Source organism: Anomalospiza imberbis, chromosome 3, assembly GCF_031753505.1.
Source record: "Anomalospiza imberbis isolate Cuckoo-Finch-1a 21T00152 chromosome 3, ASM3175350v1, whole genome shotgun sequence".
NCBI lineage: Eukaryota > Metazoa > Chordata > Aves > Passeriformes > Viduidae > Anomalospiza > Anomalospiza imberbis.
The window spans coordinates 66,788,389-66,811,805 of NC_089683.1; the positions used below are offsets into that span (position 1 = coordinate 66,788,389).

Genomic DNA, 23,417 nt, shown 5'->3' on the forward strand with positions numbered 1-23,417 from the left:
CAAAGTACTGCATATAAACAGATCACTGTATTTGAAAGACATTGCACCACTATAATTCTGTTTTCAGAATGGATACATTTGTTTTGTCCATCATATTTTAGCTTTAATTCATTTAGTACAAAATGAACCTTCCACACTTGGCAGACACTCATACTTCATCTTAATTTGGCTACTTTATAAAGCTTTTGTTGATTTCACTTCTAATACTTTGCTGTCTTTTAATGGAGACAGATTGTAATTCATATTTACTTCACACAGGACATAAAGAAGCACTGTAATAAGAAGCATTTGTAATATACTTGACTGAAAACTATAAAATGTGTATGATAAATCCATATGAAACAATATTCATTATTCAGTAAAGTACTGGCCCATATTTTTCCAGATGGATAATAGCCTCAAGTTATTAAAAACCTGTTTTGACTAGTATTGTATGTCTGAGGTTTTAATACTGACTTAGGCCTGCTATTAATGTAAAACCTAGAAAATCAAAATGCAGCACATGGAATGTGAAATTGTAATTTTATTTCGTAATAAAGCAAAAAAAAAACGAAAAAACAAACAAACATAAAAAAAAAAACCCAGAGGTTAAAGAATCTCCATCTTGGGGAGGCATGCAAAAATTAGACATGACTGTAAGCAACATGCTCTGACTTTGAAGTTGCATCGAATTCATGACTTGAGTACACCAGTGGACCAGATGATCACCAGAGATACCTTCTCGCCTCAGTTATTCTGTGCTAATATGACACTGCATTAATATGTCTCAAATATCCATCAGAATAGATGGATTTACAGAAGCACTACGATAGAAGGCAAGTAATGATACTGGTAATGAGCATGTCACTCTGTCAGTGGAGTAAACCATGTCTTCTCGTGATGTAGCTTAATCTTATACGTACTGTTAAGAAGGTGCCCGGACTGAATTGAAGGAAACATCAGGTTAATTACATGTTGAAGTGATTGCATAAATAATGTAAAACTTATAAATTCCTCAGTATCATTATTTGTAATTTTGCATAGACCATGATAAAATTAGAAGTTCCTTAGTATAATTATTTGTAATTTTGCTTTGGCATCTAAAGGCCTACAACTCATTAAGCAAACCTAAATGTTGAATATATGTATTACCTGCTCCTCCTGTAAATCTTGACCATCCACTAACACTACCTGAGTAATGATTTTCCTAAAAACATAGAAACTGAAACCCCTTCAGTTTGAGATAAATATTATGAAATCAACTCATACACCAAAAAATATCCATAAAACCTATAATTAGTAAGGAATGGAATAAATTGACAAAGGGTCAGATCCAAAGTATATCAGATGTGAATTTTATGAGCCTAAGCACAACACTTCACTTCAATAATAAGTAACACAAGTATTTTCATTAGATGCAGTAAATTTTAGTGCACAGTTTAATAGCTGACACTGCCTTAGTCTGGTGCAGCAGGACAGTGGTGGGACAAAGGTGCAAAGAAGCACATGAGACACTGAGGAGAACATTGCACAACCTCCTTCTCACGTTTCCATTGTGTAGTGCTGCTGTCATTCCTCCCTTTTGCCCTATGTACTCTCCCTTGCTCGTGCATCACAGCTGCTTCCCTCGTGTCACTGCTAGTGGCCAGCAGTCAGAGACCCACAGCGTACAACTGGCAACAATTCTTCAAACTCTTCCAAGACATCCATGCCTTTCTTCTGCCATGCTATAGCTCTGCACAACAGCTACATGGGCACTTGTATATTATTTGCTGTGCTGGTTGCATAGATCAGCACTGCAGAGCCCTGCCAATTCAGATTTCAACAACCAATGTATGCACCTGTCATTCTATTTGCTGATCCAAGCTGAATGTGCAGGAATGTTGGTGCAGACTCTGCAGCAGCAGATCTCTCTCTGTCATGTATGTCCATACAGCCTGATGGCATCCTGATATGAGTGCTAGTCATGCTGTTCCATAGCTCTTTTATTATGGATCCCCCATGATCTCTGTGCCTGCCAAGGACCACATAGGCTTCCAGATGCAGAAACTCATCATATCAGTGTAGGCATGGTCCATCAGGATGTTTCTGAAATGGGTGAATTTACAAACAGTAGACAGTTCACCTCCGGCTGTGGTTCTGGTGAGCACTAGCATAGCTTTATTTTCCCCTGGAGCTGACCAGCCAACTGACACATGCTCTTAGCTTCTGTCTTGTTTATGGCTTATTCAAACCAAGCTGCAGAAAAATCAAAACACTCACCTGCAGCTGGAAGTCCTCCTTAGGATTCAGCACCAGTGCAGATTATTGTGGGGAAAAAAATCACAGATGTTTGTTTGGCAACAGCTCTAAGTCTAGAAAGCTTAAGCAGTTTCCCAGCAGGCAGAAAAGATTTCAAAACTTACTTGGAGCTGTGGTTACACTGCCCTGTCCAATACATTTGAGTAGAACAATCTGAATAAGATTAGTCCAGAAATGTTTCCAAGTTTCTTTCTATTTAAGGTGAGGAAATGTTTGGCTAGGGCTCAGTCGATCCTGACTGCAGTGACTAAGCACCTTAAGAAGTTCTCAGGAAAGCTAAGCGTGCTTCTTAGACTTCAAAGTCTAGATTGACTGACTTTCAAAAGCTTTAGTGCTGTTAAAGGCCAAGCAGGGATCTTGAGGTCACTTCTGATGATCCATTTCTCATATACGCTGAGTATTGCAATAATTACCAAAAAATTCACAGGGTGTGCAAATCCCCTGCAGCCTTCTCTGGACACAACCAGTAACACTTTGGGGGCTCATGTACAAACTAATGACAAACACCATATGTGGACCTTTCACTTCATTACTTACCTGCTGCTCTTGATTATTCCAACAAATTTTAGAATACACTATAATTGGGTGGGCTTTTACTCATTCTGGCTCATGTGGGACTACAATCATTCCTTTCTTCTTCAAGGTAACACTGGTGATACATCAGTCCACAAAAACAACCAACCAACCTCCCCAAAAACCAACCAAGAAGGCTCATATGCACAGTGATAAATGCACCCTACAGTCATCTGTGAAGTTGTTGTGAATATCTTGAGGCAAAAGACCCAACAAGTCTGACCTACTAACAGTTTGTGGGCACTGATACGTAGAACACTTAATGCCCCATTGTCTCAGATACCTATTAGGAATAGTGGCTGTTTACGTGGTATCTGTAGAATATCAATCAAGACATGAGCAAGTGATCCCCTCTCTCATTTTCTAGCAGCCTTAGATAACAAGGTCTGTAAGAAATGACAGGCAAAGAAAATGCAAGCCATGTGGATTCATTTGATGGCAGGGATTTCCACAGCACTGCTGGGGCCTAAGAAGCTTGTGAACATTTAACACTGGCTCTGTCCCAGCTGGACTCTGTCATAATTGAGTACAACAGCATTGCACACTAGTTGGGTCTGACTGCTTCTTGTACAGCTTTGCAAGACACTGGACTTTTGACTGAGGTATAAAACTGGCAAGTGATTTCTGACACTGGAGGCCGGAACGTCTGAGTGGGCAGCATGAAGGAGGTTAAGCAGAATGGTCTTGTTTGTAAAACAGGATGTGGTTATTGTGTAAGTGCTAGAGGGCCCAAAGAAGCTCTCAAATACAGCAGCTAAATCCTGAGAGATGAAGAGGATATTTACTGAACTATAATATTAAAAGGCCTTTTACTGTTCCAACTGATGTCCCAGTGAACTCAACAAATTTTTTCACTAATTTGCTGGAGAAATTTTTTTAAAACATTTTTACAGGAAAAGCTGAAGTCCCAGAGAACATTGATCCCTTGAATGGCATTAAAGTGAAAGCACAAGGGAGAGGAACTACTGTAGGTCCAACCTAGTGTATATTGTATCACTTACCTCAATGTTTGCATGTATCAATACAAGGTTGCAATAATGAATGAGGTGCTCCTCTTAGGTGCTAATATAAACTGAAAATCAAATCCAATCTTTCCTCTAAAAATGTACAGTCCAAATAAAGAATGCATTCATAGACCAAGTATATATAAAGTAAGAAAAAGAAAGACTGTAGTATGCAAAAAGACAGCTTTTAATGTCCTTTAATTCATCACCCAGTTTTGAGGGGCTGTTGCTGTGATTAACATTCCTATAAAAAATCAGGTTAGTTGTACCTCGGAGTGTTTGCAGAGCCTGGCCTAAAACATACTGAACAGAAGGATTCAAAGGGACTATAACTTACATTCTTAAAGTTATATGTGTGCCTGTCTTTTACCTGTAACAGCTTATATTTACCATTCAAACATGGCCAAGTTCTACCAGTTTTCTTCCCAGTTCAGTGTGTTATAATAGGCATGTGGGAATAGATGGGGAAATACACATTACTTCTGTAATTTATACACAGTTACCTAAATTAAGTTACAGATAATTAAAGACATGCTGAAACTGCACATATTTATCTCTTAAAATTAAGTTGATTTTCACATCAGGTATTTACTGAACCTTATTTAAGTTTACTTCTTTCTTTTTCCTAGGACTTTTGTCATCTTTGGAAGCATTCTTTCACATTTTACCAAGATGATTTCAGGAAATGTCCAACATTTCTGTCCTAGTAACAGAAAGAACAGCTCTCTAAGTTCACTTTGCAAGAATATGTGGACTGTCTTGGTTTTTTTCAAATGCTTGTACATCATATACCTTCTGGTAATACAGCTAAATTAAACTGCATGTTAACAAGAACGTACAGGTCTAAGAAGAATTTGTGGGATTTTTACTTCTGAGGTTTTTTGCTTCTGGCTGCATTGTAGCGATTCCACTGCATTCTGATTACATTCATCCCTCAGTGCACTACGACACTGGACACTGGGCTAACACAGTCTGCCTGGCCATCAGGCTGGAAACACCACCTGAAAGGACCATTTTCCAGTGTGCAGAGCCTTCCACTGCTAAGGCATTCATGCTGAGGCTAGGAAATGTGAGCCATCATCTTGAGTCACATCTCTACAAGTTTTCCCTCCAAAAGAGATTGATCAGTTAATTTTAGCTGAAAAGAAGTTCAGTAATGAGTCACAAATAATTATGACCTTCATGAACAAAGAAACATGACCGAGACAAATAATATCTACTGCTTGACCAGTGACTAGATAATCCCAAACTACAACCTAGCAGTAAAAGAAAAATAAAAGTAAATACAGAATACGGTACAACAGGGGCTATCAGAAGGAAACGTTTGGCTCTGTGCCACCTGTTTAAATTGGTTTTGCAGCCGTAAAAATGAATGGAAGCACCTTCGTAACCCCGGCGCTCGCCTTGCGACGCCAGGGCTGGCCGTGACTCTGCCGGGCGGTGTTGGGCAGCTCGCAGCCCTCTGTCCAGCCGCACAGCGAGCGCTCCCGGGCCGGGGCCGCAGAACCAGCAGGGCGCTCGGGGTGAGTGGCACGGAGGGATCGCACCCCTCCTCTGAGCTCGCCCGCAGCCCCGCCGCCGCTCCGCGCCGTTCCGGCTCCGGCGGCCGCCGCCGCCCAGCCCGGCCCCGCCGCGGGACCCGCCGTCGCTGCTCCGGCCGCGGTCCGCACCAGACCCGCCGCCCGGGACGAGCCGCAGCCGCGGGGGATCTCCCGCGGGAAGCCACGCCGGAGCGCGGCTCCGCCGCGGCCGTCGAGCGCCTCCAGCGCCGCGCCGGCGGCAGGGACGGCGCTGTCCGCGGCTGCCTCTGGCCGCCACCACCTGTTACCTGCCGCAGCCTCCGCCCTGCCGGAGCACAGCGTTCGGGCCCGGCCGCCCCACCGCGCCCCGCACGCCGCCCCGGCCCCCGCACGGCGCGGCGGGGCGGGGGGGGGCGGCTCCGCCACATCCGGGCGCCGCCGCGCTCAGCGCGCATGAGCGGCTGCCCCGCCGCTAGCGGGCCGGGCGCCGCGGTATCGCCGCCGCCGCTCCTCCTCCCCGGGGCGCTGCGCTCCGCGTTGTCAGGCAAGGGGGAGCGACCGAGAGGCGGGGGAGGCTCCCTCCGCGGCCGGAGGAGGAGGAGGAGGAGGATGGTTGCGGGGGCGGGCAGCGGCAGGCGCTGGCAGCAGCCGGGAGAAGCCCCGCTGGTGACTGGCTGGCGGCACACGCAGCTCTGAGGAGGAGGCGGAGGGTGCTGAGCCGAGCCGAGCCGCGGGGCGGGCGGCCGCTGCTGCTGCCGCGGGGGGAGAGGCTGCGGCGGCGGGAGGGGACCGGCACACGCACACACACACGCGCGCGCGCACGCGGACGGGTGACAGCGGCGGTCGCCACGACGTGAGGGGGCTGTGCGGGGGGCGCGGGGGCTCCGCGGCGAGGCGAGGCGAGGCGAGGCAGCCCGCACAGCCCCGGCGGCGGGAGGGGTGGCCGAGGCGGGGCCGGCCGGGCGCGGGGCGGCCGCGGGCGGCGAGCGTGGGACCGGCGGTGGCGGCGCTCGGTGGGCTGACCGACTCCTGTTTGCTTGGCTCCAGTCTCCGTCTCCGAGCCCGCGGGCCTCGATGAGAAGCGCCCCTGCGCTGCCGGACTGACGCCTCGCCGCTCTCCCCGCGGACGAGGAGGAGCGCGGCGCCCCCGACCGCGGGCCGCCCCTGCACCGCCCTCCCCGGCGGGGGCTCGTCTGCCGCCTGCGGGGCGGGCGGCGCGGCGGTGACAGCGCGGCGGCGGCGAGGCCGGGGAGCGGGAGCGCCGCCGCCGAGGACCATGAGGAAATTTAACATCAGGAAGGTGCTGGACGGCCTGACGGCGGTCTCTGCCGTGGCCTCGGCGTCGTCCGCCGCGCAGCAGCAGCAGGCGGGGAACCGGGAGACCGAAATCCAGGAGACGCTCCAGTCCGAGCACTTCCAGCTCTGCAAGGTGAATGAATGCTGCAGCCCCGAGCCGACGGGCAGCCGGGGAAGGGGGCGCGCCGCCGCGATGGGCGCTGCGGGCTTTGCTTCTCCGTACCGACCTCGCCGAGCGTGCCTGCCGCTAGTGTTTACTTGTTTGGATTGATTATTTCGGGGGCGAAGACGGGAAGAAAGCGGTGGGTGTAGCTGTACAGGTCTTGTTGGATTTCTTTAGTCGTCTTTCCTGGAGAGTTTCAGGGCTTGGCGTCGTCTAGGCTCTTTCATGCGAGTAATCCTGACAGTGTTCACTGAGGCTTCGTAGAAAGAGTTGGATGGATGGGGGAAGGAGTGATGCTTAGCTGTAGTGCAGATCTGATTATCGCGGCGTTTGAGTAGAAGTCTCTGCTAATGGGCCCGAAGGACAGGGAAGCTGTCCCTCTGCATTATTTGGAAATCATTTATCCTGTTCCTTTACGCCTGAAAAAGGCTTTCGATGTTTGTGGTGGTTTCATTGCAGTGTGTTGCCAAGTTGGTGATGCTACTATTGCAAATCCTATATAGAGATGAAGTTCCCGTTTATTTATTTTCTTGTGTGTGATACGATAACTGCAGCTTGTGTCTGCACGCTTCAGAAAATGATGCAGCGAATTAACCACCAGCTGTATCAAGAGGAATAAAAACTGATTGGAACATCAATACTTATTTTTATCTTTGCAGTGCACTCATGGCCTAGCTTGACATGGATGAGCTTGTTTGTGGACTCTCCTTGGTTTTTTGTGTATTGCAGGCATTTCTGCTGCTTTCAGGAGTTGGTCATGAAGGATATGGAGAAGAGCAGAGCTGTTGCCAGTTAGACTTTATTCAGTTGTGGAATACAGGGAGTTGTGGGGTATGCCTGCAACTTCAGTGAACAAGGAGTATATCAGAAGTTTGCTGTGTGTTTATGAGGTCCTGAAATACCTCTGCTTTCAACAAAAGCCTTGGAAATGGAAAAGCTGGCATTTATATGGCTTAGGCTGCATGCATTTAGAATGGAAGTAAGAGAAGGTGACAATTGTATTATGTTCTCAGTTCTGATTATTTGCAGCCTGAGAAGTTTAATGGAGTCATTGCTTGGTCAATTACCAAATTAGTCTTGGCTAACCAAGAAAACTAAATGTGCCAATAGCTCCATATTAAGAAAGAATCCCATGGTTGAGGGGGTTTGCTTTTGTTCAACGAGGTATTTTTTGGTTTGGTCAATTCTGGGGCTGCCTGTTCTCTTTGAGGGAAGTAGAGGCTAAGGGATTGGTTCTGTCAAGCTCAAGTTGCTATTTTTTTTCTTTACTGAGCTGAGAGAGGTTGCACTGTCATGTTGGGTCTGTTGGATTGAAATTGAAGTGATTCTCAGAAAAGCAAGTTTATAATAGTTCTGATAATTAGTCAGGCTTTGTTGCCAAACTTGCTAGGAACATCTCAGATTTTAATAGCTTAGCGTCTTTGTTAGAGATGAAAATAAGATTACTCAGGGAATGAGGTAGATGAAAAAATGAAATGTTGAGTTGATACAGTCTTTACACAGAAGAAATGTAAGATTCAAATTAAGTTTCAGAAAGTCTGTCACTTGATGCTCAAAGATGAATGAGTAATTATGACTTAAAAAATCTTTTGTAACTGGTTTGTATAAAACAGGTGATTTTCTCAGTCTAGGATTAAATTGCTTTGTAGTTAATTTTTAAATTGTGATTAACACTGAATCCTGTTCTCTAACATACAGTCTCGATTCTGTTTATTTTTGGTGTCCTGCTTGACCCATTGTTACTGCGCTGCTCTGATTTGTTAGACTGTACGCCACGGTTTCCCCTATCAACCTTCAGCCTTGGCATTTGATCCGGTTCAGAAAATACTGGCCATTGGGACTCAGACTGGAGCACTAAGGCTGTATCCTTTTGTATTCTGAAGTGGATTTAGTGCACCTCACACAGGTGATGTCTTGATTCAGCTGCTGGAATCATTCAGAAGTCTCGTGGGAACCAGGTATGCAGGAGGGGAGGAAAACAGCAAACTCTCTTTGCTGTTGGTGGGTGGCTCAGCTGTTCTGGTTGTTCTTTGTGTCAGTTTAAGTTGTGTAAATGATGTGAGGTAGGGCTGCTCAGTTGCCATTATCTCAAGGTAATAGATAAGTTTTGTAGAGGGTTACTAGTGTGCTGACAATTTACAGCAGCTGACTGCAAATCTAAAGAGAGCTGTGGGCTGAGCTCTGTTTTGTTGTTCTGCTCTATCCTCTGGGGTTGAAACATTCTGTCTGTGCTGCTTGTTGAGGTGGTGTTTGTTTGGTTTTTTTTTTTTTTTTTTGGTAGGGTTTTTGGTTGAGCTTTTGTTGGGTGGTGGGCTTGTTTTTAAGATAAACTTTGTAATGCTCTAGTGACCTGCTACTACTTCTGTGTTGCCAAATGAGGGTTTCAAGTGAGGACAATAAAAGGTACAGGGATTGTATCTTGCTGAAATCTTCTAAGTGACGGAGAGAAGCAGAATGGATTTGTGAAGTAAAGCACTAGTAACCCTGCTTCTTCTTGTTCACTAAAAAGTGAACTACCCATATGTTTATAGCCATATGGTACCACAGCCATATGCTACTATCCAAGCCATGTAACAACATATGTGTTTAAACTTTTATTTTTAAAAGAAGGTGTTCTGTAGATTCTTTAATCCACACTGCTGTTGTCAGAACCTTTACCTGTCAGAATAAGAGAATGAATTGACTTCTTTGTTGTCCTGAAATTGACTGAATTCTAAACATTATGGGGAAGGCTTAGGGCCATCTTGCTAGAGAAATTGACTTAATCCTCTTTAAACATAAGTAAATTTACCAATTTCCTTTGGTGTTTCTATTAGTCTCCAAGTAGACCTTTTTTGTTTCTTTCTGGTATATCTCTACCCTGTCTATAAGGTTAATTGCCATAAAAGGATTAACTGTTAAAAGTTGAAAAACTACAACTAGAAAACTAGCTTTCTGTTATGAACTCTCCAGTTTTCTTAACTCAGAGCATGAGGAATAGGGGTAATAATGCAATGTTCTTAATGCCATATTTGAAACTACACTTAATTTAATAAAATTTTTTAAGAGGTTATAGAGTTGACTTAAATGAAGAGTGAACTGTGTAAGGGTGGTGTTAATTACTCTCATATTGGTAGAATAGATGAGAAAGCAAAAAAAGACATAGAAATAAGAACTTAGTTTGGAGGAACAGAAGAGATCAAAATGTACTTGTTTAGAGCTTACTCACCTGTAATTTTGGGGAACATGATGTTGCAGTTTGGATAATGATGACTCAACAAAACCTATTTCTGGGCACTCATTCTTGGCTATGCACACCTGTGAATTCATGGAGTGTGAATTGCTTTCTAAATAATTGAAAGAGATATTGCAAGATTGTTTGGGAAGAAAGCATTACTGTGAGAAAATGACAGAAAATGTGTTTTCTAAAGGAAGGAAAGAAGTTTCATGCAGAGGCTGAAATGTTAGTGCTCCTCTAACTTGATGAAGATGAATATGCTTCTTAGTACTTTGATACAGCTCTTGCTTCTTGGAAGAACTGGTTAAAAGCCCTCCGCTGATAGAGTAGCCCTGTAACCAGACAACACTGCAGAATTTGCATCTCCTGTGATTTACCTCCTCATTGTGATGGAGGAATGCAGGCAGAAGGAATAGACTCAGACATATTCCCACTGTAAAAGCAGCCTCTTTCTTTCTGCTGGTTTGAAAAGAGTGGGTAAGAGTGAGGCTTGCAAGAAGTACTTATTTCATTCTGTTGCTCAAAGATAAAGCCAACCCTCAGGATGCTTTGCCCGCTAAGGTTTTTATGAATAATAAATTACGTGCAAGGGTTCATTAAAGTGGGATCCCCTTATTCTTTAAAGCTGCAAAAATGTTTTCAATTGAAATAAGCTATGGACTAGAAAGACTGAGTGTCAGTAAAGTGTGATTGAAAAAATCATAAAAGTGCAATGGAAGTCAGTCCTAATTTTTTTCTGTGTTCATGTTGTGAGAGTAGAAGTAAAGGAATGATAGTGTTTCTTTCATTGCCTACCAGCAAATGGGAGGTGGGTATTAGTGTTTTCCTTGTGTTCTTCAAGTATAGCTACATCTTTTTATGCTCTCTGTTGCAAGTAATCTGAGGGACAGGGAAACAAGTTTGAGGTTTTCTTGGAAAGGGTATTAACGGCAAAATATTCTTAAATCAAGGAGTGAGAACCTGTTCGAGATTTCATTAATATGTGAGGAAATTAATGTTACAGTCCTCATTTGGCTTTGGACTATTTATCAGACTCTTTACAGAGATTCTCTGTGTTTGATCAGTCTTCAAATTGGGTATTTGAAATTCTGAACCAGTATTGTTCAGAACAGCTTAATGTGAGGAGTTTTCTAAATCACACTCTTATCTTACTCTTCTTTATGAGGCCTCTGTAACCACTACTGGAAGAACAGAGTGACTTCTTATACACAAGTACTAAATGTTTGCTGTACAGTTAAAATGATTTGTAAAAATAGAACTGAAGCTTTTTCTGAAGAACCAAAATCTGTGGTTACAAATATACTGCCAGTTCAATGATGTTGTGTTTCTTTATCTTAATGGATAAATATACTAAGCATCAACACTGTATTGAATTCCCTAAATCCACAGAGTAATTGTAAACATGAAAGTGCCTAAATTATAGGCGTCATGTTGCACCGATGGGATTAGAAGTAGAATTACTACTCTTTTCATATTTTTTGCCTCTAGGCTTGATGGGTGTAGTTGGTAACATAGTATGCCAGAGGGGCAGCTTTGCCATTCTGTGCCTGTAAGCAGCAGTTTTAAGAGGGAGAGATGTCCGTAAAAATACTAGGAAGAGACTGCTTTTAGTGTAAAACTTTAACCTTATGAGTCATGAAAGTTAGCTTGGGATTATTCACTGGTCTAACTAGAGCAGTATATCCCTCCTTTTTATTAATTTTAAAAGCTTGATGAGTTACTAAGAAACATTTCTAACTCTTATTTATCTAGGAGATTTAAAACCAAGATTTTTGGAGGCAGACAGATCCTTAATTAGAGAAGCATTTCCCCACCCCAAAAAGAGCATTTTTATCAATTAATAACAAAAGTTCTCTTCTCAGCTATGAACAACAGTTTAGTTACTTTATGGTGTATAAGGAAAAGTTAAAAAGCGAGTAGCTTAGTAGATTAGAAACCCTGAGCCGCTTGATATGACCCTCTTCCTGACACTAAGATCTGTTAAAAGCAGTTAAGCTGTGGGATTCTGTTTTCTCTGTTGCAAGGGAAATTGAGAGATGATGTAGACACAAGGGCAGAGCACTGTGCTGAGTGACATAAAATCTCAAATGATTTCTCCCAAGTAGTGGCACTTACCTGAACATGCTGGTCCAGTTGTTCTTCTGAGTTTGTGGTGTGGTTGGAGGATACTTTTTGCAGCTGTTTGAGGTGTGTGTGTCTTGGCTGGTGGCCTGCTTGGCTCTTTTGTGGCAATTCTGTCTCAGGCTCCCTCTTCTCTGTGCTGGATTTTTGTGGATGTGATCCCCACAGGGAGCAATTGTGCTCACTTGATTTCAAACTGCTATGGTCAGTGTAAGCTGCTGGTGGCCTTTTTGTCACTGCAAGTACTGTCCGTACTTGAAGGGATTTAGCTGCTGTTACCAGGGTGGCTTTCACCTCTTGATCTACTGTCGCAACATGTGAGATATCAAGTAGTTAAAAATTCATCTATGGTGTGCTTCTTTTCTGTGCATAACTGAACTATTGCAGTAGGACATATAGTCCTTGGTCTTAAGAAAGCTTTGTGCATAATTGGCTGTGCTTTGTTTTCCCAGCAGATATCAAAACCTTCTAATGAGTTAGAGTTCAGTTTATCTACTCAAGGTTTAACTTGGTGTAATCAGGTAGACTTTACCCCGTGACGTCCTGAGAGTGCACAGTGTCATAAGTAATAGCCCTGCTTCTGTGCTCTTCATTGCTTTTGCTCTTCTACTTAGAAGGCCCTCTGGAAGCCTAATGTGATCTGAGCAGGGGGATGTGTAAATTCTGAAGGGGCTAGAGAAGGATATAATGAGCTTTTTCAGGATTTCTTTTGCCTTTAGGATGGTGTTTCCTCAGAAATTTTAAGTTCAGGACCCTGTACAATTAATAAAAATAGGTGAGTTTTTTATTTGCTTTCATAAGGTAGAATAATCTTCGACACTAAAGCAGAAATCTTTGAAGCTAAAGCAGAAATATAATACTGTAACATTAATTCTCCTGGTCCCTGCTGTTTAACTGCTCCATCTTAAATAAGTTTCTTCATTTTTCTGCACTTTAATTTTTCTATAGCAAAACTAGGACATTATATAAAATTAGATGTTTTGTGGTAGTCTCCCAACATAAATACAACATCTACTGGTGCTTTTTGCCTTAAAAATATGCATTTGAAGCATGAACTCCCTCTTGCTAGAGGGAGTTCTAGAAAGGAAGACCATTTTCAGTAGAAATAATTGAGAATGAAGGGAATAAGTATTGTACCTTCCATACAGACCAAACTGTGCCTCCCACTCTTTATTCCCAAGCAGAATAGGTTATTTAATTAAAATTTGGGGGTTTTTTTGCCCTCTTGCAAACCAAGTTAACAGAAAGGAGAAAAAATAGATTGTTCATCATTCCATCATTAAAAATCGGAATATTTCAATCATCCTGAATGTCAGTATCTGTTAATTTCCCCACAGTCTTTTCAGCACTAAAATATGACTTATGCAAGCAAATGGCTGAAGTTTTTATGTGTTTGGAGTGTATAAGGCTTGTTTTCTGTGATTTCCATTGTCCACCCTTTTTGAGAACTCACTTTTTTTTTTTTTTATCGAAATAGCTCAAAAGCCCGGGTATGTGGTTCCATGCAGTCAGTTTCTGATAAAGTGCTTGTTGCAGCATCTGGATAGCTTTGCTGTAGATGTGCTGTGATTATAGCCATTAAAATTATTTCTCCTTTGCATCATTCAGACTTTACAAGGCAGTGTGACTGATTTTGCTCCTTATGGAAATATCAGCTTGAGATATTTGTGTGTTGGGGTTTTTGCTTTTTGGGTATTTTTTAATTGAAGTAGTTCTATACTTGTTCTTTCTTTATAGTAGCTCTACACTGGCAGTAGGACAGTGGCTGGAGTTGTTCAGAGTATGCAGAGATATCAGTTTTTTAAACAACTTAGCATCCAACTGATGTTGGCACATCTTCACGTGGGATGCTGAACCAGATGAAGCTGAGTGATCCTTTCTGACTAAATTACTTTGTAATTCTGTTGATTCTGTGAACACACAAAATTTGAGCTGAACTACTCTTTCATGGATGGTCAGGGTCTTTTGGCATTTGTACACTGAAGAAAATGGTCTCAACCCTTGTCACTGGTGTTCTGGACTTTGAATAAATATGTCTGTTTTGGGAAGAATACTTTGTAAAGCTATTAAAAATATTGCAGTAGTGTCATGTCAGAGACACACTGATTATTTATTACTACTAAAATGTTTGTTGTCTACCTTGCCACTCAATTCACACAGAGTAGTTCCAACAGGAAAACTACTTTGCTTAAAGCATATGTTAATCTTGGCACATTTCCGTTTCTTGTAACACTAAAGCATTTCTTGTCATATCATCCAGCACTTTGTTCACATGGCTATTGTTATCTTAGTGAAAAATTCCCATCCTCTAAATGAAGAGGGTGTTTTGAAATGAAATAAGGCCAAAATGGCATGGTGATGCATGTATCTCCTGAAAGTGCATGGAATGAAAAGAACTGAGTCCTACACAGAGAAAGCTTTGACTGCATTCCTTATAATAAATAGGATGGTGTTCTTTTTAAATCTGTAGTTTTACTTGTTGAGAAACTTAGTGTGCTGGTTTTGGCTGGAGTAAAGTTAGTTTTCTTCACAGTAGCTGGTATGAGGCTGTGTTTTGGATTTGTGCTGGAAACAGTTGTGATAATGCGGGGATGTTTTCCTTATTGCTGAGCAGGGTTTATACAGAGCCAAGGCCTTTTCTGCCTCTCACCCCACCCTACCAATGAGCAGCCTGGGTGTGCACAAGTAGTTGGGAGGGGACATAGCCCAGGACAGCTGACCCGAAGGACATTCTATACCATATGGTATCATTTTTAGGATATAAAGCTAGAAGAAAAAGGAGGAAAGGGTGTTTGAAGTGATGGCAGTAGCCTTCTCAAGTCACTGTTACACATGATGGAGCCCTTCTTTCCTGGAGGTGGCTCCAGCCCACCCATGGGAAACAGTGAATGAATTCCTTGCTTTGCCTTGCTTGTGTGCTGGGTGGTTTTTGCTTTGTCCATTAAACATTCTATATCTCAAACTGTGAATTTTCTCTCTTTTCCAATTTTTTTCCCCATCTCACCAGAGGCAGTGAGCAAGTGTCTGTATGGAGCCTAGTTGTCAGATGGGGTTAAACTGCAATAATCCTTTATGACACCCAATGTGCAGCTCAAAGGATTGAGATAATGACAGGTTTGACTGGAATGTGCTAGATTGAATTTTTAGCTGTAATTGCTGATTAGCTGTTAATTGGCAGGTGTCTGTCAGGAGCCTTGCTTGCCTGACTGTACATTAGAGTCCAGTGCTCATTAGTGGCTGGCTTTTGCTCTCGCTGCTGCTGTGCTGCTTTATCACCTCACTGCGCTGTGCTGGGAACACTGTGATAACAGCAGCGGGATGTGCCAGGCTGGCAGGTGGCCAGGGACTCGCTGTGTGTCTGTGCTGCTGGCCCAGCTGGCTGGGACTGCGCTGTGAGCTTCAGTCAAAGGGACCTGACCCATGGATGAGTCCACGTGGGAGCAGGTGGATCTGTGTCAATCAGGACAATCTGGAAGTGGCTGTGGCAGTGCAGCAGCAGGAATACCTCTGAAGGGATGGAGGCCCAGGGATAAGTCTGTGCTGCAGCAGGCAGATACTGACACATCAGTGCCTGTGGATAAGTCTGTGCTGGAGCACCTGAAAGCGTGTGGCCATGGATAATCCCACATGAGAGCAGGTATTCCCCTGGAAGGACTGCAGCCATGGGTAAAGCCATATTAGAGCAGGTTTATCTCTGAAGGGACTGTGGGTAGGGCCATGCTGTAGTGACTGTGGCTGTGGGGAAGCAGCAGGTCTTTGATTTGGGAGCATAATTTCATATACTTTGATTTTATTAATGCAACTTCTGTTAGTAATTCCTTTTGTTCAAGAATACCTGAAGTATAGCTGTATTGAAACTTATACTATAACCTACAAAAATTTATGATGAAAACTTCCCTCTAGGTATTTTACTGACAGAGCAGAAACTTAATGGATATAGCCTTACAGCTTCAAACTTGCTGGGTCATGGTGAACGTGGGGAAGGAAATATTTGGAAAGCAAGCATAGTTTGTAAGGCTGCAGGTTACTGTAGCAGTAGCAAAGTTTGTTTCCTTGTACCACTTTGCTATTTGTGAAACACTGAGGTGATACATGGATCCTGTGACCTGATGAGATTAGGCTAAACTATTAGAGGACATTGGATGTCTGGAGCCCAGTTTAGGCTTTCAGACTTGTGGTATGCTGTTCAATTCACTAAGATCTTACTTAATTTGGCATTTCAGTAGATTTGTTTTTTCTTGAGCACTGTGGAATGGCTTTTAAAACTGAAGTAGCATTATTGCTGGAGGAGATGACATGAACAGTTTTAGTCAAGTCGTATCTGGAAGAGTAGAAGCAGCTTAAGATTTGAGATGTGATAAAGAAAGCATGAAGGCACAAATCAAGGTTGCAAACCCTTCCTTAAAAACTTTGTTTGACAGAAATTTTGTAACTGCATTAGACTTCTAAGTGTTCAGGTCCCTTTGTTGTACAAAAGTTTCAAAAGGCAAAGGTAAGTATTCTTACACAATAAATGTAAGGTGACTAGAAGTTGGCTTATCTATGTAGAACCTCAGTGAGAAGCAGAATAAAACTTGCAAATTGTTACATTCAATATGAAGATAAACAGAACTGCAGGACATGGATTTTGGGAACAGTTCACTTTGCCCTTAATCTTAGCTATCTGGTAATGGTTTTACATTTTGAAAAGTATTGGAGTACCTAATAGTTTTGAGAGAGTTAATACTATGGTAGATCTTTAATCTGTTGGGTCTTCCTTCTTCCTGTTCTCAATGTGCCTATCTTAAAGTGTACCATCAAACTGATCATAGTTTTTTTGAAAAATTGTGGTTTTTGATCCTGCGAAATTCATCTTGTTAAGTAGACAAGACTCTGCTTTCCCAGAGATGTAGTTCTTTGACATGTAGTAATTTGTTTGCCAGCCTGAGGAATAGGTTTGTGTTACTTTTGAGGCAAAACCGCATTGCTTACCCACTGCCTCTGTGCTGTCTGCCAGCAACTTTTGGAGTTCCCTTGTTTTGCTGACCCATAAGTTTCTGTTGTGGTATTGTAATTGGTACTTGAATGCCAGTCAAGTGCAGCCTCGTAGAATTCCTGATAACTTAATGGCCCCATTCATGTCAACGCTTCTATCATAGCCACTGGGTAATTGTACAGTTTACATGTTTATCAAAGGAAGCACTAACTTACCACCACTGTTGACTTTCAGTGCAAATACAGGTGATTGTCTAATGACATAATTTGTATCTGTGTCAGTGGTATTTGTATCACTGAATTTAGACACATTAAAATAATTAAGGTCTTGGAAGCAGCTGAAACAGAAATATTTTGGGAGAGAGGAGTGGTAGAGTGGTATAATGTCTTATTTAGTAAATTTCTAACAATATGTAGCAGTTCTGTTAGCCTCTGGGGACTCATGCTGAATCCTGATTCCTTGTGATTTTTACAATATATTTATGAAATTAATTTTTCTGTGGCTGTTGTTTAGTTCTGGAACAATGATATTCAGTATAAGACTGACACAAATGAGAACCATTTTGTCTTCCACTTAAAAATCTCTCCTTTTAAGAAATTCTTAAACTAGCTTTGTGTCAAGATCTGCACAACTGGAGGACATCCTTGGTCCATGTACTACTTATTTTAACTTGTTCACTTTGTGCAATGATTCAGTGTAATGCTTCATTGTATTTTGAATCCCTAAACTTTGCTTAAACAAAAAATCTAGTTATTGATAGTGCTTGTATTGAGGCAACTATATCAAATGCTGAATTAAGTTTGATTTTAATACTGTATTAGTAAATTTATTTTTTCAATACCAGTAGTAGGTCCTGCATAGTCTTCCATCCATAGTCTTAGTATTCTTAATGCTAAGATTAAATAGTTCTAAACTTATGGATTTTTACTTTAAAGTTTTGAGATTTTTTTTTTTTATTTTTCAGTTACTTAGAGGTATTCTAATTATTATAAAAAAATAAATATTATATTCTAAATTAATTATATTTTGAGTGCCAAGAATAGTGAAAGTAGGTGAAACTAGGAATGCGTGTCTGCAGGTATAGAAAACAAAGTGCTTTTCAGGAATGCTAGGTTCACGGAATCACAGAATGGGTAAAGTTGGATGTTACCACAGGAGGTCACCTAGTGCATCCCCTCCCCCACTCAAACAGACCCTTCTAGAGCACATGACTCAGGATTGTGTCCAGATGGCTTCTTCAAAACATAAAACCAGAAGTTGTTATTATAACAATGATGCAGATTTTGTAATATTTGAAAAAGGGCAGTCCAAAGTGTTGCAGTTTTCCAAGTCAATTATTTGATTGCTGTTGTACAGAGAGAAGTTTACAGCTTGATAGAAATAAGTCAAGGCTACTTTTTTTGCTGGTTTTACTAAATGAATTCAGTTTCATGAACACCTTAAAAAAGGTAGTAACAAAACCTGATTTATGTTTAGAAAAACTGAAGTTTAATTTTCTTCTAGGATTGATATAATAATAGTTCACAGTATGTCTTGAGCCCGCCCCCCTCAAACCACAGAGTGCTCTTTCAAGCAGTGCTGCTGGAGAATGGAGGCTAGGTTCTCCACCAAGAAGGCTGTAGATCAAACTCGACCTTTTCTGAGGTATCGCTCACAGATTCTCCAAGAATCAATTGTCATTTCCTGCTTTATATTGTCATATAAACTCCACAGGAATTTAATTTTGGAACTTTGTAAGCTAGGGGACTAAAGAGAGGGTGCGGATCCAAATGAAGTAATATGTTTGTACTTCTGCTTAGTGGGCTATTATTTTATTTTGTGTGATTCATATGATTTAAGCAGGATTTTTTTAGCCTCTTGAATCTGCTCTCTGGCTTGTACCCTGTATGTGTACAAGTAACCTTATTAGATTTTTGGTTCACATATTAATGATAAATGTAACACTTGAAGAGTAGCCAACTAAAGAGGTAATCCAGCTGGTGTCCAATGTTTTTGATAAGTTTCTACTATAGGCCTGTCAGGGCTCACCCCTAGATTGGGGTGACCCTGAAAGGTGGAAAAGTCTCTCCTCCAACCCGTGCCTTCAAGAAAGACTCAGTAGTCTTCAGTCATCCGGTCTCAAGGTAGTTTATTGATGTTATCTAAAAGATTTCTCCCTGAGCTGCTGCGGTCCGTTCAGCAGTCAGGCAAGGGCACACACACTGACACCCAGGGGGCTGGTGCCCTCTTTTATATCATACATTGTGTATTAGATGTTTATGGTTTTTCCCCAATGCCCATCACCTATATTGAACAGTGACTTTCTACTCTAAACCAATCTGTGAGTACCAGCATCACCATGAACATGGAGGTTAGGAAGTAGAAAGAAGGAGGACAGGGCACACCCAAATCCCTCCATCTTAGAACTTCTGACCCCCATGTACAAAACTCAGACCCCTCTGTACAAGGCCTAAAACCCCCCTGTACAGCACTCAAAAACTCTTACTCTCACTTTGTGACTACTTCTACTATAATATCTAAACTTTTGTGATTTCTTGTTCTTCCTGCAAGGTTGGTAAATTGCTCCATGGGTCAGATTCAAAGCCACAGGGGTCTCTGGCTGCATTCCAGGGTCTCAAATGCTTTTGACCTGGGCCTGAAACATCCAAGAGTGTCCACGGGACATTCTGGGCTCCGACATAGGCCCTCCCTCTTTCCCAACTAGTAACAATGATTCCTTGTCAGTAGCAGCAGATGGACCTATTTGCATTTTCCAACTTGGTCATTAGGGAAAAAGATGGAATACTAATTTTTTTGTGATCACTTAATGTTCAATTGATAGTATTAGTGTGCCTTAGTTTTTTAGCATATGCTCTATCCAGTCATACTACCTTGCAGATGTTCATCCTCACAGTTGAAAAACATTCTTAACTGGACTTTGTAATGTTTATGTTAGAGGTACAGTTACTAAGCTTTAGTGATGCTTATTAATGTGGAGAATAGACTGCAAAACAATAACTTGCCTGGCGTTCCCTTTTATATGTGTTCCAAATCTGTGTAGTAAACTGATGCAGTAAGATTACCTCCAAGGCCACCTCTGAATGTCAGATACAAAGGAAAGTCACAAAAAATAATAATAATAATTTAAAAAGCTGGCATGGTGAATATCCCCTCATTCTTTAAAATAATAAGGTGGGAAATACAGCCTTTTAGAAAATCCTGGTGAGTTACTAACACTCACCAGGAAGGAGAGATATCAGGTAGCCTACATGTTGAAAGCAGTGTTAGTAATTGCTTGTTAGTCATGTCCCCATGTTTTCATAAGGGCTGTTGGTCAAAGGAAATAGAGCTCAAGAAGCAGCCACTGACAAAGAATACTACCATTTTCTTAAACTTTTGTGCTTCTCTATCTTTAGTTTAAAAAAAAAGCCTAAACAAAGGTATAGGTCCACATTTTTTTTCAATTACCCTCAGTATATATGGCTGCCTAGGATGTTATACCTGTTTTCTTACAGACCTGGTCCATGAAAGTATTGTGAATATAGTTGCAGTTATGTTAATAATCAAAAGGTTAATAAAAAAAAGGAAAAAATTTGATTTATACATATTTTAGAGGAGAGGCAGCAGGAGTTAACTTGTACAGTCCTGTTCCTTACCTGAGTAGCAAAGGACAAAAACTACATTTGAACTCTGGCAGTTTAAAAGAACTTTTTTTTCCCCTATGAATTCTCTGCCAATAATTTCCAGATCAAATAAATGGTGTTCTGGATTTAAGGAAAAAAAAAAGTAGGGAGGAAGTGGCATTTTCCAAATTAACTTTACTGACTTTTGATGATCTGTTCTTTCTCTTGGCAATTCCCAGTGAGGGAAGCAGCACATCAGATAATGCTGATAGTCAAGTTTGGTTTCAAAATATTTAGAAACTGCAATTTTATATCATAGCATATGACCAGGAGTGCGTCTTCATTTCAACTCAGTACTTCATATTGTTATCATTTTTTGGACACAACTTACAATTTTCTTAGCTCTTCTCTTTCCTTGTTAGTAAGGAAACATCTTTGCTACTAAAGCTGAAAATTGAGACACCTGAACAGTTGACAAAAATGTATTAATGGAATGATAAAAAGTAAAATGCCAAGACTGCTGAAGTGGTGTAGTGGTGAGTTTATCAAGGAAGCTGTTGTGCAGATGGGAGTGCGATGATCACGATGCGATCTGAGGATGTTCTCTGCCTTCAGTTTTTTGTTTGCAGCGGAAGTTACTGTTGCAATGAGAACACAGTGCTGGGCAAGTTCAGAAAACAATGCCCTTGAGTAAGTTTTAAAGGAGAAATGCTACTCTGTGCCATTACCCTGTGGTCACAGTGTGCTACCAGAATAATTATAACCAATTTGACAAAGAAGATACTGCTAATGCTTGCTATTTTCATATACTGAGTAATGGACTGGCATTTCTAGGACTGTCATCTCACTTGCTGTAGAAAGACTCATACAAAGAGACCATTCTTGCAAAATATTTCTGAAATTGTATTTCATGTCAAGCTTAAATTATGCAGGCTTTGATTACAATACAGGTAAAATATTAAAAAGCATAGTTTGAAAGCTTTTTTCTCATAGTTCATTCTACAAAAATACCACCCTAAAATTTTCAGAATACCAGAGGATTCTCTACCTTTCTTTATTTGCTGTAGTACAGACAATAACTGTAAATTATACAACTGTAGTTAATTTGGGGAAAGTTCACTTATGATGAAATTAAACTCAGTTGTGCATATTTGTTAGCATTGTCTTAGTGTTTTAAAGGACAATATGTAAAGATGATCAGTGTAAGTGCATTCTGCATTCTGTATGAATGATAGGGAACCACTATAAAAATATAATTTTCAGCTCCTAACAACAACTTTTAAACATATTTAGCAGTCTAAAGTATCTTAGTATCTCAGTGCTGCTCACAGCTATTATTTGGTATATTAGATCTCTGGCAGTCTTTTTTTTTTTTTTTAATGACTACTAATAAATACCATTCAGTGTACTGATTTTCTTGATGTTTGACTGGAATACATGTATCGGTTTATCACGGTGGTTTTTAGTAAATAGATTTCATCCTGGATTTTTGCAACAGGCCACGAATAAATATTTCTTCCTTCATTTTTATTCAAGGTGATTATATTGTTTCTTTTATAGTTGCTGTTTTTTCTTATTAGAAATTGTGTTGGATAAGAGAAATAATTCCTACTTTTCCTTTAAAACTTCATCTTTAAATTTTTCAGCATCTTTATGTAACTGGTTTCTTTTTTTCAGAAAATAATTCTTAAAAAATACTTATTTTAGTTTTTCAGGTGTGCTTTATGATATAGTTCTTTTTCTAGTAGAATTAATTGTAGCCTTTGTCCATTAATAGTTTCCAGGAATGTAACTATTCTACATCTCTGGTGATCTGGGGTGAATGATTTAACTCTTCTGTGCTTCAAGAGGATCAAGTTTGTGCATGGATGTGGTTTATGAGGAGGGGTAAAGTTTGATTGTGTTGAAATGTTTTTTGTCCTGACAGTGAATTTGAAGACCACTAGTTCTCTACAGACTCATGAAGTTTAGGGAGTTGAGCAGACTGTGTGTGTGAGGGAAAAATGAGTAGTATTCAAACTTCAGATTGCAGTGCTTAATGTATCGATTGGGAACTTTTATAGTCCTTTGTTACAAAAGAAGTAGGGATTCTTTGCAGGTGAAACACTTTCAGATTTGTTACATTTCAAAGGACGAAAGTGAATCTCCATGCAGTTAACTGGAAAAGGCTCCTTAGCTTTTCCTCTTAATACATATGTGACTAGAATTTTGTTCTGGTGGAGTTTGTTACCATCAGAAAGTCTAATGCTCTTCTTTGTTTTTGTGTTTAGTGGTTTTTTTTTGTTTTGTTTTGTTTTTTTTTTGTTTTTAAATTCACACAGAGGTATTGGACACTGTAAGTGTACAATGGGATTATTTGTTCCTGTTTCATTGCCATTCTGCTATGCTGACATTTGAAAGAAGAAATAAACTTTAAACAGTACCTTGTAAAGGTATTATATATTCATCAAACTTTTCTAGTGAAATCTTGGAAACAGTAGTTTTCCTCCTTTTTTTTTTTTTTGTTGTTTTTTTTTTCTTCTAGTAAGTGTTTGAGGAGCACCTCAGGTGACTTGTCTGACACATATCAGCTCAGATGTTCCAGCTTATATTTGAGCCTCATGTGTTTGTTATTCCTCACCATGCAGAGCATACATAAAACTTCCACAGTTTACAGCGTCTAGTGA

The 23,417-nt window shown here is 41.0% G+C and overlaps 1 protein-coding gene across 17 annotated transcripts in view; it reads left to right on the top strand.

Annotated features, from left to right (window-relative positions):
• Nucleotides 1-5,786: 5,786 nt before the first annotated feature.
• The window catches only part of STXBP5 (syntaxin binding protein 5), a 108,848-nt gene continuing 91,217 nt past the window's right edge, over nt 5,787-23,417 (top strand). For 5 of the 17 annotated variants that reach the window (XM_068184898.1, XM_068184899.1, XM_068184896.1 and 2 more), the window contains exons 1-3: nt 6,099-6,230; nt 6,425-6,806; nt 8,601-8,698. In XM_068184898.1, the coding sequence (XP_068040999.1) occupies nt 6,654-6,806; nt 8,601-8,698 (251 nt within the window). In that variant the 5' untranslated portion in view covers nt 6,099-6,230; nt 6,425-6,653. Of the gene's footprint in view, nt 5,922-6,097; nt 6,231-6,424; nt 6,807-8,600; nt 8,699-23,417 lie in introns of those variants that run through there. The other 12 variants (XM_068184891.1, XM_068184895.1, XM_068184894.1 and 9 more) reach the window with 4 other exon arrangements.